General features: G+C 45.3%; 1 protein-coding gene across 1 annotated transcript; it reads left to right on the top strand.

Annotated features, from left to right (window-relative positions):
• Nucleotides 1-749: 749 nt before the first annotated feature.
• Nucleotides 750-8914, top strand: casp3a (caspase 3, apoptosis-related cysteine peptidase a). Its single transcript, XM_083764851.1, has 6 exons — nucleotides 750-927; nucleotides 2034-2176; nucleotides 3805-3933; nucleotides 4473-4648; nucleotides 4792-4903; nucleotides 6992-8914. Exons 1-6 carry the CDS (start codon nucleotides 866-868, stop codon nucleotides 7219-7221), a joined length of 852 nt encoding a protein of 283 aa, XP_083620977.1. The 5' UTR covers nucleotides 750-865; the 3' UTR covers nucleotides 7222-8914.
• Nucleotides 8915-15407: the final 6493 nt, after the last annotated feature.

Consider the following 15407-nt stretch of genomic DNA (forward strand, 5'->3'; position numbering starts at 1 on the left):
CATTAATTATTATTCAGTCAGTTCAGTTTTATATGGGTCATTTTCCAGATAGGTGATTCTCTAAAATAGGGCCCGTGACCCCCAGAGATCCTTGAGGAGGGGGTTCCAAAAAAATTACCTTCCTTAGTCTACAGCCAGGAGGTCTGTAACTCAGACTGCTGTAACTCAGCAGACAGTGAGTGTTCTGATTATTGAATATGAAGGACCACAATGGAAACAAAAACTAATAGAATACGCACATCACTTATTAGTAGAGGTGCTGCAAGTTCGAAAGTAACATCAGAAAATGAAAGAACCCCACACTCATCTGCTCCAACATGTAACTTTATTGACACGTTTCGAGCCAATCTGGTGAGTTTTGACCAGATGAAGAGCCTTGGCTGTGAATAAAGTAACATGATGATGATGTTGGAGCAGATGATGAGTGTGCGGGTTCTTTCTTCTTTTCCCCAATGGACAAGGCATATAGGCTTTCTTTGGTCTCTTTATAGCAGACCTTGTCTCTTATACATTCCTGTGCTTTTTTCTGCAAACTGTTAATAAAGTACTCAATCAGAAAGTGTACAAATGGAACCGAATTGACGGTTCCATTTGTACACTCGGACAGACATCAGGGAGAACCACTGCACCAAAATGACACTCTATTATTGGGTTGAAAACAAGCGCTCCTTCTTGCCTGGGCCTTGGTGGTGACGTCATCACGTGTTTACTCTTGTGTGTATCACGTGTACGGATAACGGATAACGGATGCGACGCAGACACGACAGACAACAAAAGAGTTACCAGAGGAACACAGTGTGCGAATAGCTCTAATTAAAATAATATCATTATTTAACGCAATCGTTTTATTTTGCTTAATACAATCATGTCAAACGGCTGCAGAACTGGAGAAGACCACACAGATGCGAGGCGAGGGGATGGACAAGAGTGAGTTCATGATCTTTGTTATGTCAAGGCTACACCTATGGTAGCCCTGAAACATGACTGTCATCATGATGATTACTTCACACTCGTGAAGTACGAGCGTCATGAACCATGGCTACACCTATGGAGTCTGGAACGATTAATACTTGGTGCTGAAAAATAGCAGATCTTCAAGCTCACAAACGCGAGTCACGCGATGTTTTGTGAGCGTGTACATCTGTTAACTAAACATTAACGCCTGCGAGACCAAGATAAGGTCCGCGTCCTCTTGCATTCGTTTCCAAACACAATATTTACTTATTTAGTGTAACATAATGTGTTACACACTAAATATTGCTCTCCCGGCACAGATTTTCAATGAAGATTTGTTTGTTTTTAAATAGTGATCCTATAGGGATCACATATTGATACATCTTTTGGTTGGGTATTACAGCCATGTAACATATGCAGGACCAAATTAGCCATTGGGCCAATGGGGCCGGGGCCCTTGGCTCCCAGGGGCCCTTCAGGGAAAATGTAATGGGTTTGAGGCCCTGAAAAAGCTCCATTTGGCCATCATGTATCAATGCCGGGTTATAAATGGCATTCCCCCAGGGACTAACATTCCTCTACACCTTAAGAGAATAATGTCCTTTACTTCTCTTTTAGCCAGACGTCTTATACTCCTGAAATGGAAACAAGTTTCCCCACCTACACATAACAGATGGTTAAAGGACGCACTATTCTACCTTAAGCTTGAAAAGATTAGATTCTCACTTAATGGTTCCATGACAACTTTCCAGCAAACATGGACGCCCTTTGTTGACCATGTAAAAACCCTGACGGTAGTCCCAGAGATGAGTGATATTTGAACTATATAATGGTGAACGCATAGGCCTATGCATTGTACATGCGTCGTGTAAACCGGTGGCTGCGCGCACACACAGGTGGTGTCCCCCCCCCCCTCCTTTCCTCCTTTCTTTCCCCTCCCCCCTCTCCTTTTTAATTTAATTTATTTACTTTTTTCTTTTTTGAATTTTTGTAATTTTCCAGTATTGTCTCTGCATTGGGGAAGAATAATTACTGTTGATCTCTTCATTAAGGCATGGTTATGATGTATTTTCCTTCAGATCAACAGGGCCTGCTTCTTCTAACCCTGCGGCAGTGGAAGTGGATTCCAAGCCCCAGTCTCACAGCTTCAGATACAGCCTCAAATACCCCAGCATTGGCCAGTGTGTCATCATCAACAATAAGAACTTTGATAGGAGAACAGGTAGCTAGATCATCTTTGCTGAGTTGAAGTAGGTGGATGTCTTTATAGTATATAGTATAGTATAGTAGCCTGCATTTTTAACTAAATAAAATTATTACTATTAAATATGCTTGGAGGGCGCTGGCCTGGCTATACATGTTAGGAACAGTTCCATTTATACTACTATGCTGCAACACAAATGTATGCAAAGTTCGGGCCAGTCATCATTTCAGCCGACAGGTCGGGTTAGTTAGCCAATGAGAGACTTAAGGTGGTTGCACACTGGACGTGTTTTTCGGAAAACCGATGGAGAAACTCAGCTAAACATCCGAAAAACGCTCTCTGTGTGCAGGCCAGGGACCTTGACACTGGCTTAGCAGCACAAGCATGATGTGCCACTCCGTTGAAGGCGATGGTTTGAGTTGGCAAATCAGGGATAAGGGAAGCCGATGAATGACATCTCCAGAACACACAAATAATTTCAGAATTTCGTTGAACACACAGATCAACTGAATTTTGTTGTTTCGTGCAAGCGATGGCAATACAGATCTATCTATCTATCTATTTACACATCTCTCTCAGGCCTCACAGGTATCCATGATTTTTTGGTTCTCGGATACTGTTGTTCCGTTTGAATTGGCCAATCAGCCAAGGAACACTACTTTTTACGACTTAGAGTAAAATGTTAGAGCTAAGAGCTCAGATTTTCCAAACTAAATTGTTGCAGCCATAGAGTACCGAAGTCCTGACGGCACTCGTTCATCCCCTGGGTCGCAGAAGTTTTTCGTGTCTCAGAGATATTATCGGGGATATGGTTCTCAATTGTTTACGATAGTCAGTCACTCATATTTCTACCTTCTAGCGAAAATGTAACTAACCGCCGGGATCACTTGTTTATATTCGGAACACACGTAGGATGTGTAAATTATGTCGGGGTTCAGTGCTCTATTCCAACGACAGTGTGATTATTAGAAGTACAGTATGTTTTAAGCTGACTTTAGCTTTCAGTGTCTTAGGTTGGCTATAACAGCCATTGTATTGCAAAGACAATTGGTTGCTTGTATTTATCCTGTCTATGACTGATGTTTCTGTATGGGACCATAGTTCTGTTGTTATACATAATAGCTTATGCAATACACTGTACAATATTAAATGGAGCTTATAATAGAAGAAAACACAATGCTAGTAGTCTGAATGTTATGTGGTCTAGTACAGTGGTCTGCCTTGTTCTTTATGTGGCAATGCACCGGAACATCTTGCAATACACATTTTGAGAAATAACAGTCTAGTTAGTTTAGTGTTGTTCTTTTTAGATTTTATTTATCCAGGCTAGAGCCACACACTCTTAACAGCTGGGAGCTGCTCAGTACAACCACAGTGGTCTTATGTTGGTGGCCACTGAGCAGCTTGGGTGATGATAAGTGGCCTGCTCAAGGGCCTGTAAACAAAAGTCAAAACACAGTAAATAATATTTTAGTGTAATAATAATTATATAATAATATTCTGATTGTTAACACACAAAGTCCAAGGATGAATACCAGCCTCACATAGTTTGTCACAAGACAGCTCCTTAGTACACATAAGGCTGATTAAACTGATTCCACATGTCCCAAGAAACAAACCAGTGTTCCCCCTGTCGTTGTCAAAAGGTATGAATCAACGGAATGGGACAGATGTGGATGCAGCCAACGTCATGAAAGTGTTTGGTAAACTGGGTTATAGTGTGAAGGTTCACACTGACCAGTCTGTTGACCAGATCAAACACGTTTTGACTACCTGTAAGTACAAATAAAATGGTTATTTGTCTTGTAGATGCCTATAGTGCCTACTGACGCCACATTCTAAACTTGACTCTGAAGTTACTTTTGTGGACTAGGGCAGTTGTTCCCAATCTTTTTCGTGTCAAGGACCCCTAAATCAACATTTATTAGGCCACGGACCCCCCATTTGAAAACGTATGCCAGTGACCCCCAGTTTCACTGCATTATGCTACGGACCCCCGATTTAATGGCAGTTCTATCTCTGGTTTTTGGTTCCATTTGTACACTCTCTGAGTTACAGACCCATAAGGGTCCATTTGGTTCCTAACTATCTCTAATAATTTGAGCTAGCTGGTACCCCCTGGAACTCCCTCAAGTACCCGGACCCCACTTTGGGAACTAGGGGATCAAAATTGAAATCTCTCCTTTTTGTTGTCCCTTTGCCAACATGGCATTGATAACCACTCTTTGTTTCTCGTCCATTTATACTTAGCAAAAAATGCTGTCAAAGATTAAAACAATTCTAATAGAGAAAACAAATGTTCTCTCCTGGTCAGTTTCCAGAGCAGACCACAGTGGTTCAGCATCGTTTGTGTGCGTTATGCTAAGTCATGGAGACGAAGGTGTGCTCTATGGCACAGACGGGGCAGTAGACCTGAGGAGCCTCACGTCACTGTTCAGAGGAGACCGCTGCAAATCACTGGTGGGGAAGCCCAAAATGTTCTTCATCCAGGTAATGCAAACCTTTATTTCCTTTTCATTATTGTCATTATTATCATTATCTTCTTCATAGCAGTGATACCACCAATGCAAAGAGATATTTTTGGACTATACCTAATATTACGTATATGATTTTTTGTGTGTTTGTGCGTATAGGCTTGCCGTGGCACAGAGCTAGACCCAGGTATTGAGACAGATAGTGGACCAGATGACACGACGAAGATCCCAGTGGAAGCAGACTTCGTCTACGGCTACTCCACAGTCCCAGGTTTGGACTTATTCTCTTTTAGGCTTGGGTGGTATTAATCGTAAAGGTCTTTACACAATGGGAGTGTGATGAATAAACAAGCATTTCCATGTCAAGCATTTTGCATCAAACTATTCATATAGTTTGTCTCATTCATATACACACTAAACAGTGAAACATCAACCTTGTTTAAAAGGTTGGTGGGGGAATGCTCCCATATGTATGGTTCTTAATCTTAATTCAGTAACCTGATGTCCATGAACAGTATCCATGTCACCACCGCGATTAAATAGTAATGTGGTGCAAATGGTTTTACTAGAACTGCACAGTAAAATCATCAGTGTTCATTTTAGCAGTTGAAACTCTTGAGAGTTCACAAATGTGAAAATGTGTGCAATTCTTGGATTATATATTCATTCACAGCAAACGTTTTAACTCATAACGTTGCATTTTCAGATGGGAGGGGCGGGGACAGGGATACATATAACTTCTGGGGTCCTTGACATGAAATCCTTCAATAAACAAATAACCACAGTTGTTCAATCATGCTACTTTCAGTTGAGAAATATTGCCAAAATTAAATCATTCCTGTCAGCCCCTGACCTTGAAAAAGTAATTCACGCCCTAATTTCATCACGCCTCGACTACTGCAACTCCATCTACTCCGGCCTTAACAAAAAAGCAATTTCCCATCTACAACTCATACAGAACTCTGCCGCCCGACTACTTACAAACACGAGAAAACGGGACCATATCACACCCATACTAGCTGGACTTCACTGGTTGCCTGTGGGCTCCTGGTGCGATTTTTAAATACTTCTTATCACTTATAAAGCCTTAAACGGAATGGCCCCTACCTATATCCTTGATATGCTCTCCCCGCACAAACCTGAACGCACCCTTAGATCGGCAGATAAGGCCCTCCTTGATGTCCCTATGACTAACTTAGTTACACGTGGTGATCGGGCATTTTCCGCCCGGGCACCTAGGTTGTGGAATGCACTGCCGACACAGCTAAGGCTAGCACCCTCCGTGCCTGTATTTAAATCTCAAATCTCAATCTCAATCTCAAAAACCAAATGTTACTTGACTGTACATATTTAAATATTGTTACTGTATTTCCTGTATTTCTACTGCATTTGCTTTTTGTTTTTTGACTTGATGTGTTCATTGATGTTTTTTGTTTTGTTTTTTTACCCTGCTCTGTGCAGTACTTTGGAACATTGTTTTAAAAAGGTGCCATAAAAAATAAATAGTTTGAGAACCACTGATATAAAAACAGAGGTTTTTCAGAAAACTGAGGATTTAGAAGACATTTGTAGAATCTGGTCTCAGTCCTAAATGGGTTAAATTAAAAGCACGATTTTACTCTGTGAAGTCTCTATACAAGACTTGGTGATGTGAAGTTGAGCCCAGACAGTTATTTAGCTGGAATGCATGGCACCTACAATGCACAGCAGAATGTTGAGGGAGAGACTGAGCATGGGTTGTGGCAGGATCAGCACCATGGACAGTGGCCGCCCGTGACTATAGGTATTGTAACTTATTGCATTGTTATTGTACGCCGTGTACGGTCACATATTTGTTTGCCGTTCCTTTCACAAGGCTAAGTATACCTAAAAGAAGATACAGTAGTCCGTAGAGGGAAAGTTGAGATAAGTTGACATAATCTTGGTGATTGAACTTCTTACATTTAGCCACTGTTGGCCTCCTGGAGGTGAAATTGTCTCTTTAATTGGCCTATGCTAATTTAGTGAAAGCATTTAAGACCATATGTCTTACAACCTTCTCTACTTAGTAGTTTCTCAATACTGTTGTTACTGAAAAGTAGTAATAGCCTATTACTAAATGGGTTACACATCCCTGAACCACTGATCTCCTTCAAACAAGAAAATCTGAGCGTAATTGGATGGATATGAATGGATGTTGTTGGATGTTGTCCTGCATTTTCAGTGTGTTATGTTATTTATACATGAAACAATCATTCTTTCTTTGCATTGCCCCTTTTTAAAGAGCTGTTGTCTGTCTGCATGGCAGGAATTTTCTATTTGAACAATAAAGAATGGTCCAGTCAATCAATGTCATCTTGTCCCATATCTGTCTCTCCAGGCTACTACTCCTGGAGGAACACAATGACTGGGTCTTGGTTCATCCAGTCGCTCTGCGAGATGATCAGCAAATATGGCGATGAGTTGGAGCTCCTGCACATCTTGACACGGGTCAACCACAAGGTGGCAGTGGAGTACGAGTCAGCCTCCAACGCGCCAGGATTTGACGCCAAGAAGCAGATACCATGTATTGTGTCGATGTTGACCAAAGAGATGTACTTCACCCCTTGATGCCACCTCCTCCAAAAGAAGACACAAGCCTCCCTCATCAAGGTTCAGGCTTTAGGTTTGTGTTGGTGTTTTTGTGGTATTTGTTGTTTGGGAATAACTTTAGTTTACATTTGTAACGGAAACTTTAAGAAAAAACGTTCACTGTGGTATGTGTTGTGGTGGTAAAACTGATTCCATGTGTTTATTACCACTAAATGGTGCATTTATATACCACTAAGCACAGTTTCACAATTCAGGTAACTCCACATGACTGGGGGAAGGCTAGTCCAAGTTATTGGAACGGGTGAACTCAGACCATGATACGGAATGTCTAAACTGTTCGGTTATTGCAAAACCATCCTCATGGATGTCATGGTGCTACAGTACAGAGGGGAGCTGAGTACATCTTAGTGCAGAAGATGTCCCACAATTGTCTGATTTCATCTTGTAGGACATGGCTATGCCAGTCCTACAGTCCTTCAGCACTTGTTCAGGGTAAAATACTTTGTTCAAACTGTTACAAATACAAAGCATGCGTGTGTGTGATAAAACCCACAATCGATATATTTTACATAGCTTGTTAAAAAAAAAAGAATTGCACTGCACTATCCCGTTCTTTTTACACTCTTAGTCTCGGTATGCTGTGTTATTGTCAACAATTACTTGAAAACTAAAGTTGACTATGTACTTATGTGGTGATCAGTGTGATGATGCTCCTCAAATTCAAAATTCAGAATTGGTAACTACGGCAATAATCATGTTTTCTAACTATTGGCCAGTTGGTGGATTATGTTCACAGTTGTTTGTTTTAAAAACAAAATCAGTTAAGGTGTATAACTGCAGTCCTTTAAACATAGTACTGTCTAATAATGAATCAATCTGTGCCTGCCCACCCTGTGCCTCTATTTTAAGGTCTTTAAGTCAAGGCGGGTTCTGACTTGAGCCACTACAGTCGATTGGATTGGATCAATTTCATTGCAATGCTGTAATATGTGTTGCAGTTTTTATCAGTTATTCATACATGAATAGCAGATTTTCATTTTACAGTTTCTATTTGTTCACTGGTCAATAAACTGGTGCTCTTTGATCATAAAAACGTACAGTTGGTTTGTATTTAATGAAATCTTGACTACTTTTACAGTGTGAGTCATGCCCTTTATTTATCAGCAGCAAAGTTGTGCATTCATTAGCGAAATTGTGTTGCATCATATTGCACGCTGTCTCTGGAGAGAGTAATGTTTTGAACTGCTTCACCTCCATTGTTTGGTCAAACACAATCCATCCCAATACATTACAATAGAAACGCAGACCAGGTGCCAGCGTTTCTATTGTAAAAGAAAAAAGGCCTACAGGAGGCCTACAGTGGCTAAATGTAAGAAGTTCAATCACCAAGGTTATCTTATGTCAACTTCCCCTCTAAAAAAAGACGTAAAATTACATCTTGGCACGGGTTTATAGTGCTTAAAACGTAACCTGACGTTCCTGGCTTGGATTGGGTTAAGTGACCTTTTGTCTCTTCCATCATACAAAGAGAAAAAGGTGCTAATAACTGACTGAATATGGTAAATGTTGCTGTCCTTGATTTTTGTAGCCATGTCATAAATTTTTAATTCAATGTCTATCTTCACTATCCGCTGTGTACACTGTATGGCACAGAGCTTTGTTTCTGAGGCAATTCAGAATAAATTGAGACCACTTTTCATTCATTTTTAAACTGTTAAGCATATAGCCATGAGATGACAATGATGAAAGTACATTATAATAAACCAGCATTTAAACCATACATTTAGATTTGTTTGATTGTCCTGCACTGCACTATTACAGTGACCAAACCCTATGGCCTTATAGGACACTGTTGAGTATATGTATTATACATTCAGTATCATGAGATTCAATATACAATCAGTTCACTACATTTCCAGTAATTCATATACAATAGATTATAATAATTATTCATGCTTTTTTTTCTATAAATCTAGCCAAAACAAAAGATACCTATAATAATTGACTTTATTTGTCAGAAATGTGAACAGCATGTGGTAGCCTACTGTAAGTCATGAGGCTAAAAGGATAACAAAGAACTCTTGGGGATGTTTCCAATGTGGTCTTTCCTAAATTATAGTTCAACGCTTAACGAGCTTACACTTAAGACGGAGGGCGGAGGTTGGAGGTGAGATTTATTGCAGATGAATTGATTACAGTATGGAGCTGGGATTGAGTGAATGGACAGAGAAGTGACTGACAGTATGATAACAGAATGATAACGGAATGATGACAGTATGATGAGGAGGTGACAGTGGAAGGGCTTTGGCGCAGGCCCCCTGGAGACGGGCCAGAGCCTCGGCTCGGATCCTGCCTGGCGGAGGCAGGGGGGCTCTTGAGCCTGCCCCCCTGGGGCCGACCTGGTGGTGCCTGCTGCTGGGCGGTGTCGGGGAGGTGGCGGGTACCTGAACGGGAGCACAGATGAGTGACTGGCAGGAAGAGCAGTGCTTATAAAGGGGCGCGGACAAGGTAACGTTGATCTGATTGGAGCAGACGAATGATGGAGCGTTACAGCTCTACGTTGAACTATCGTTAACAACTAAACTTCAACGCTTAACGAGCTTACACTTAAGACGGAGGGCGGAGGTTGGAGGTGAGATTTATTGCAGATGAATTGATTACAGTATGGAGCTGGGATTGAGTGAATGGACAGAGAAGTGACTGACAGTATGATAACAGAATGATAACGGAATGATGACAGTATGATGAGGAGGTGACAGTGGAAGGGCTTTGGCGCAGGCCCCCTGGAGACGGGCCAGAGCCTCGGCTCGGATCCTGCCTGGCGGAGGCAGGGGGGCTCTTGAGCCTGCCCCCCAAAAGGAATTAAAGAGTGCACGCCTGGAGGAATGGTGCAACTTCTGGAGGAAGGAGTAAATTAAGGTATTACCTGGAAGGGACTATACAAACGATGTTGGAGAGATTCCCTCGACGAGCCGGGGCCTTTAGCGAGAAGGGATCCGTGGGAGAGTGAGGAAGGCCCCGCGCCATTGGAGCCTCACGACGGCTGGTGCCGCCGACGTGGGAGCCTTCGCGGAAGGGGCTCGTGGGAGAATGGTTAGTAGGTATGGTTGGTAGGCGAACAGCCCGATGGTTAGCGAGCCTCTGGATGGTTGGCCGGAAATCGTTTGCCGGCGGAGTCTGTTTGGGATGAGAGTAAGGTTGATTAGCATGGCATGAATGAAACGTGAATGGAATGATTATTTAGCGGGCGTCCTCTCGACAGAGGGCAGTGAGTCAGATTTTGATTCGCCTGGCGGGACGGGGAGACTCCCGACGGAGGAGGCCTGCGTGGCCGGAGGACGGGTCGACCGTCGTTTTGGAGGAAGACTCCCGGCGGAGGAGGCCTGTGTGGCCGGAGGACGGGTCGACCGTCGTTTTGGAGGAAGTGAGTGGGCGTCCTGGAGAGGGAGAACATGTTTAGAAGAGGGCAGAGGAGGAGGTGGTACCCGCCACCCGACACATCCACCAGTCAATGTGGGTCCGCGCTGGAAGACGCCATGGACTTCTGGGCATCAAGCACGGAGGCGGAGGAAGGTCTGACGTAGGAGGAGAAGGCGGAGGACGACCAGTGGCCCGAGGATTGCAGGGTCAGGACGGAGACGCCGCTGGCAGCAGCGGTGGTGGCGGCTCCGATTCTCAGGGAGTGGCTGGAGTATAGCGGTCAGGAGGGAGACCACATCTTAGGAGCAGCGAGCGGAGATGGGAGGCGAACTCTCTACGACGACCTCAGACGAGCCCTCCAACGACGACTCCGGTCATCTCGGTCCTTCGAACATCTGGCCAGCTCCTTTGTGCTTCCGCACCGGTATCTTTCTTTAGTGCGTCTGCCTAGGAAGGTGTGGGACGTCCTCTCGATCGACGCCCAGCGTTGGTTCCCGCGGTGCGGCCTTGGCCGGGAGTTCTCGATGGCGGTGGCAGTGACCAGCTAGTCTCATACTCCTCACTGCTATCTTCTCTGTTATACTTGGTAATGGCCCGTACGGATGCTCGTTGGTGATGTGCTCATCCTGGTTGATGTCAAGTACCACGGAGACATCCTGGTGCAGCACCCGTCCAGGGATTTCCGTGGGGCGGAAGTGACCGGCATTCACGGCCGAGGAGGAGGACGGTCTCTGCAGTAGCAGGGAAGAAACAGGTCTTAACGTGGAGGGGGAGGAGCACGGAGAAGAGGTACCGGACTAGTAGACGCCGTGGATCTCTGGGCATCGAGCGAAAACTGGGCGTCGTGATGTTTTGACGAACGCGGCAGACCCGAGGGGAAAGGTTTGACGGACGTAGGTTCTTGGGCTATGGCTGACGCAGTGGACGTGGAACCGAAATTGTTAATAGTGATATGACCGACTGCGGGAAACTATTTCGCTTGGAATTCCCCCCCAAAAGTGGGAGCGTAGCACGGTGGCCTGAGCTCTCCGAGCAACGGAGGCTGTGAATAGGTTATGGCTTAATCCATTTAGGCCTAAGCGGATTCTAAACGCACCTCTGGATCCTGAGCTAAGGTTTCTGAAAAACTTCAAATATTTATAAAGCAGCATCGAAATTTTACATTTTGAATACTGTACGTACTGTATGGGTTCCCGGCCTGAGGGGGTAAGATGCCGATAGGGGTTCCCGCCCGGAAATGGGTTAAGGTGAGTGGTTTGAGACGTTGAGTGGGTGGTTGCCTATGAGTTTAGACATTACGGCGCAGTTGAGACGTTGCGGTGCGTGGCTGTCGAGCTTAGCTGGTGCAGTGCATGGCTGCCGGGGAGTTTAGCTGTTGCGGTGCGTGGCTGCCGACTGAGTTTAGCTGTTGCAGTGCGTGGCTGCCGACTGAGTTTAGCTGTCGCGGTGCGTGGCTGACGGCTGAGTTTAGCTGTTGCAGTGCGTGGCTGCCGACTGAGTTTAGCTGTTGCAGTGCATGGCTGCCGACTGAGTTTAGCTGTCGCGGTGCGTGGCTGACGGCTGAGTTTAGCTGTTGCAGTGCGTGGCTGCCGACTGAGTTTAGCTGTTGCAGTGCATGGCTGCCGACTGAGTTTAGCTGTCGCGGTGCGTGGCTGACGGCTGAGTTTAGCTGTTGCAGTGCGTGGCTGCCGACTGAGTTTAGCTGTTGCAGTGCATGGCTGCCGACTGAGTTTAGCTGTCGCGGTGCGTGGCTGACGGCTGAGTTTAGCTGCTGCAGTGCATGGCTGCTGATGGGATTAGACTGCGGTGGATGGCTGCCGAGTTCGGCTCGGTGGGGGTCCGTGTTGAGGCCTAGCCGGGAACCTGGCCTTCCCGCATGCGTGAACGGTGCTCGTTTCCCTGAAGATCGCCGAGCAGGTAGCTGGACAGGAGGAGCACAAGCATAGAGTTAGTATGGTCGGACCGACGTGGCAGTTGGAGTGAGAGTAGAATCTTAAGACTTAATTGACGGGAGAAACAATGCAGTTGACGGGTGAGTAACAGAGAAAATCTTAATTAGGAACGGCTCGGTGAGCACGGTCTCGCCATCGAGAAGGTCGACATAGGCGGACCTGAATCCTGAGAGAAGACAGACTATGCGCCCACTGCGCGTGAATGAAGTGGAAAGCGAGCTACGCTTTCTAACCATGTGTTGAAACGAGACAGAGACACGTACTTCCCACGGATTACAACTGGAGATTGAGAACGTGACCCGTGGCGAAAACTCCCATATCTGCTGGGCGAGGTACGACAGTGTGCAAACGCGGCAGCAGATTTGAGATTTGCTGTGAAAGGAGAGGAATACCAGATGGAACACGACCGCCCTGAAGACAGGCCATTTGTATGTTTGCACTATACCTGCGTCGAGTTAGCGTGACTGTCGCGTTGAAAGCGGAAAGCGGTCGGAGAGGGTGAGTGGAGTGGGGGGTGCTGCGGTTTAGTCATGTCGTGACCATGAGAGATGACTGCCTGCGTGGCATTAACTGAGGCTGGGATGCGACGGACGAGTGAACGGCAAATCGAATCTCGCGTTTGACTTTCTTTTCCTTTTCTTTCTTTTTCTCTTTCCTCTTTCTTTCTTTTTCCTCTTTTTCTGTGAAACGTGACGAGTCCTAAATGAGCGATTTAGGGGGACAGCGGTAAGCCGCTCCGCGCACTTGAGCCGATTCCTGAGCAAACGCAATGTGATAATCACACCCGTGAGAAATGAGGGGCGCTGGTGAAAAGGGGGCTAGCTCAAGTTAACTAGGTGGTGAAAGGTCAAGTGAACGAGCGGTGCCGGCATGAACATTAAATGCCGTGAATGATAGGAACAGAGTGGCGTAAAGAGAGACAATATGGCAAGCATTTTCCCTTCATTGACCGTTGTCAATGTAATAATGGAGCGTTCTTTCTTGGCCACTACAGAGCTATGAGCTCACGGCGTGAGGGTCTAACGTCGATCAGGGGGTTAGACATAGAATGAAAACCCGGGAATAAACCACAGCAAAATGTGACTTATTGAGCTGATAGTGGGAGCTCCGACCTGTGAAGCTCGCGGCTTGTAGATCAGCTATTTGAACGTGTTCACACTGACACACGCACGCCTCTCTTTTCTCTCTTCTTCTCCTTTTTTCTTTTTCCTACGATTACGCTCAACATCTCGTCACAATCCACATGATTGAGCATGAATCTGAGCACTAGTAGATTGCCAGGGCATGAATGAATGGGGCACCGAGTTGCCATGTTGGAGGAGACAAGCGCCAGGTCCGCGAAAACAAGTCACGCAAACTAACTTGAATCATTATGAAAACGATCCGACAGCGTCAGATAATTTACCAACATGTAACGCTGAGGGTGCTTCGAATGAACCGTGGGTTTAAACAACGGCGTTCACCCGGCAAGTGATTAAATAAAACAAGCCTGAGACGCTTATAAGAGCAGACGTGGCAACCTGCCAGACAGCACCGGACATGCTCAGAGTAGTCTAGGGTGACGCTAGTGTTGACTCCTGTGGCAACAATGAAATGCGGAAGTGCTCGTTCTATCTCGGGGGAAAGTTCCGCCAGAGGAACAAAGTTTGGAACTAGACAAAGCGTGTCGCCACTCTACACTGTGGACGAACTAAGACGCCGTGTATGATTTTAAACCTGCAGCCTGATCTGTGCTACGTTCACAAGATGACCAGTAGCTTACTGCCGTGAAAACAACGTTTAATGCATGATCGCCCAGACGCCACCTGAAGCATTAGCGAGACTGGTGGCATGAGGCATTAGCAGCAGTATACACTATACAGCATAAGCAGCCTTGTAAACGGCAACGCACGACATACAAAGCACTGAGCAGCAGCAAGCAAGCAGGGTAAAGTGGCTAGCGTGCGGAGGCAGCATCGGAACGGAATCGAAATTAGGCTGTTAGCAGTTACGTTTGTTTTGAAGGTTGAACCATTCAGGTGGATAAATAGCAGTGGCGAGCAATTAGAATGATACTGTATCTGATGGAGGCGTGCAGGGCCTGGGACGCTGGCGAAACACCCGACGGTGTGTCCTGGGATGAAAGCTGCGGCCGTGGAGAAGTTTGTTGACTCCTGAACTTGGATGGAAATGATGAATGAAGGAGGTGAGCTGTGAGCTCTCGACGTGTCTGTGTGCTACCTGAACGGGAGCACAGATGAGTGACTGGCAGGAAGAGCAGTGCTTATAAAGGGGCGCGGACAAGGTAACGTTGATCTGATTGGAGCAGACGAATGATGGAGCGTTACAGCTCTACGTTGAACTATCGTTAACAACTAAACGAGAGAGAAGAGAACCCCACAAAGCATCGATTTAATAGTTCCAATTTAGTCATGTTTTGTTTAATCATTTCCGATTTCACTCATTTATCATATAATGTGAGTTCTCTCCTTATGAACTCCTGTGGCCTCACAGACACATACACAAGTAAAATGGTCACCGAGTTATAGCCGTGTGTGTGTGTGCTGTAACACTGCTATAGGGCCCATATACAGTATATGTGCAGTTACATTTTTGAGTGGTGATAGCCACTCCTATACGCAGCTATGTGTGTCCGTATGTATACGCCTGTGTCTGTCCCTGTGTCCGTCCGAGCACGGACAGCTGAAACGCCTCTCTACCTCTGCAATGGTACTGTTAAGCAGTGTCACACACAAACACACACAGAGGCCAGGGAGGAGTACTACAGTACAGTACAGTACAATATGAAGTAGTACAGTACAGTACAATAGGGAGTAGTACAGTACAATACAG

This window comes from Protomyctophum parallelum, assembly GCF_964188405.1.
Source record: "Protomyctophum parallelum genome assembly, chromosome: 5".
Lineage (NCBI taxonomy): Eukaryota > Metazoa > Chordata > Actinopteri > Myctophiformes > Myctophidae > Protomyctophum > Protomyctophum parallelum.

Bases quoted from the DNA above. Each gene is read 5' to 3' on its own strand.
- casp3a (XM_083764851.1), top strand. From the start codon at position 866: ATGTCAAACGGCTGCAGAACTGGAGAAGACCACACAGATGCGAGGCGA. The intron at 928-2,033 runs GTGAGTTCATGA...ATTTTCCTTCAG, and splicing joins AGGCGAGGGGATGGACAAGA to ATCAACAGGGCCTGCTTCTT. The intron at 3,934-4,472 runs GTAAGTACAAAT...TCTCCTGGTCAG, and splicing joins CAAACACGTTTTGACTACCT to TTTCCAGAGCAGACCACAGT.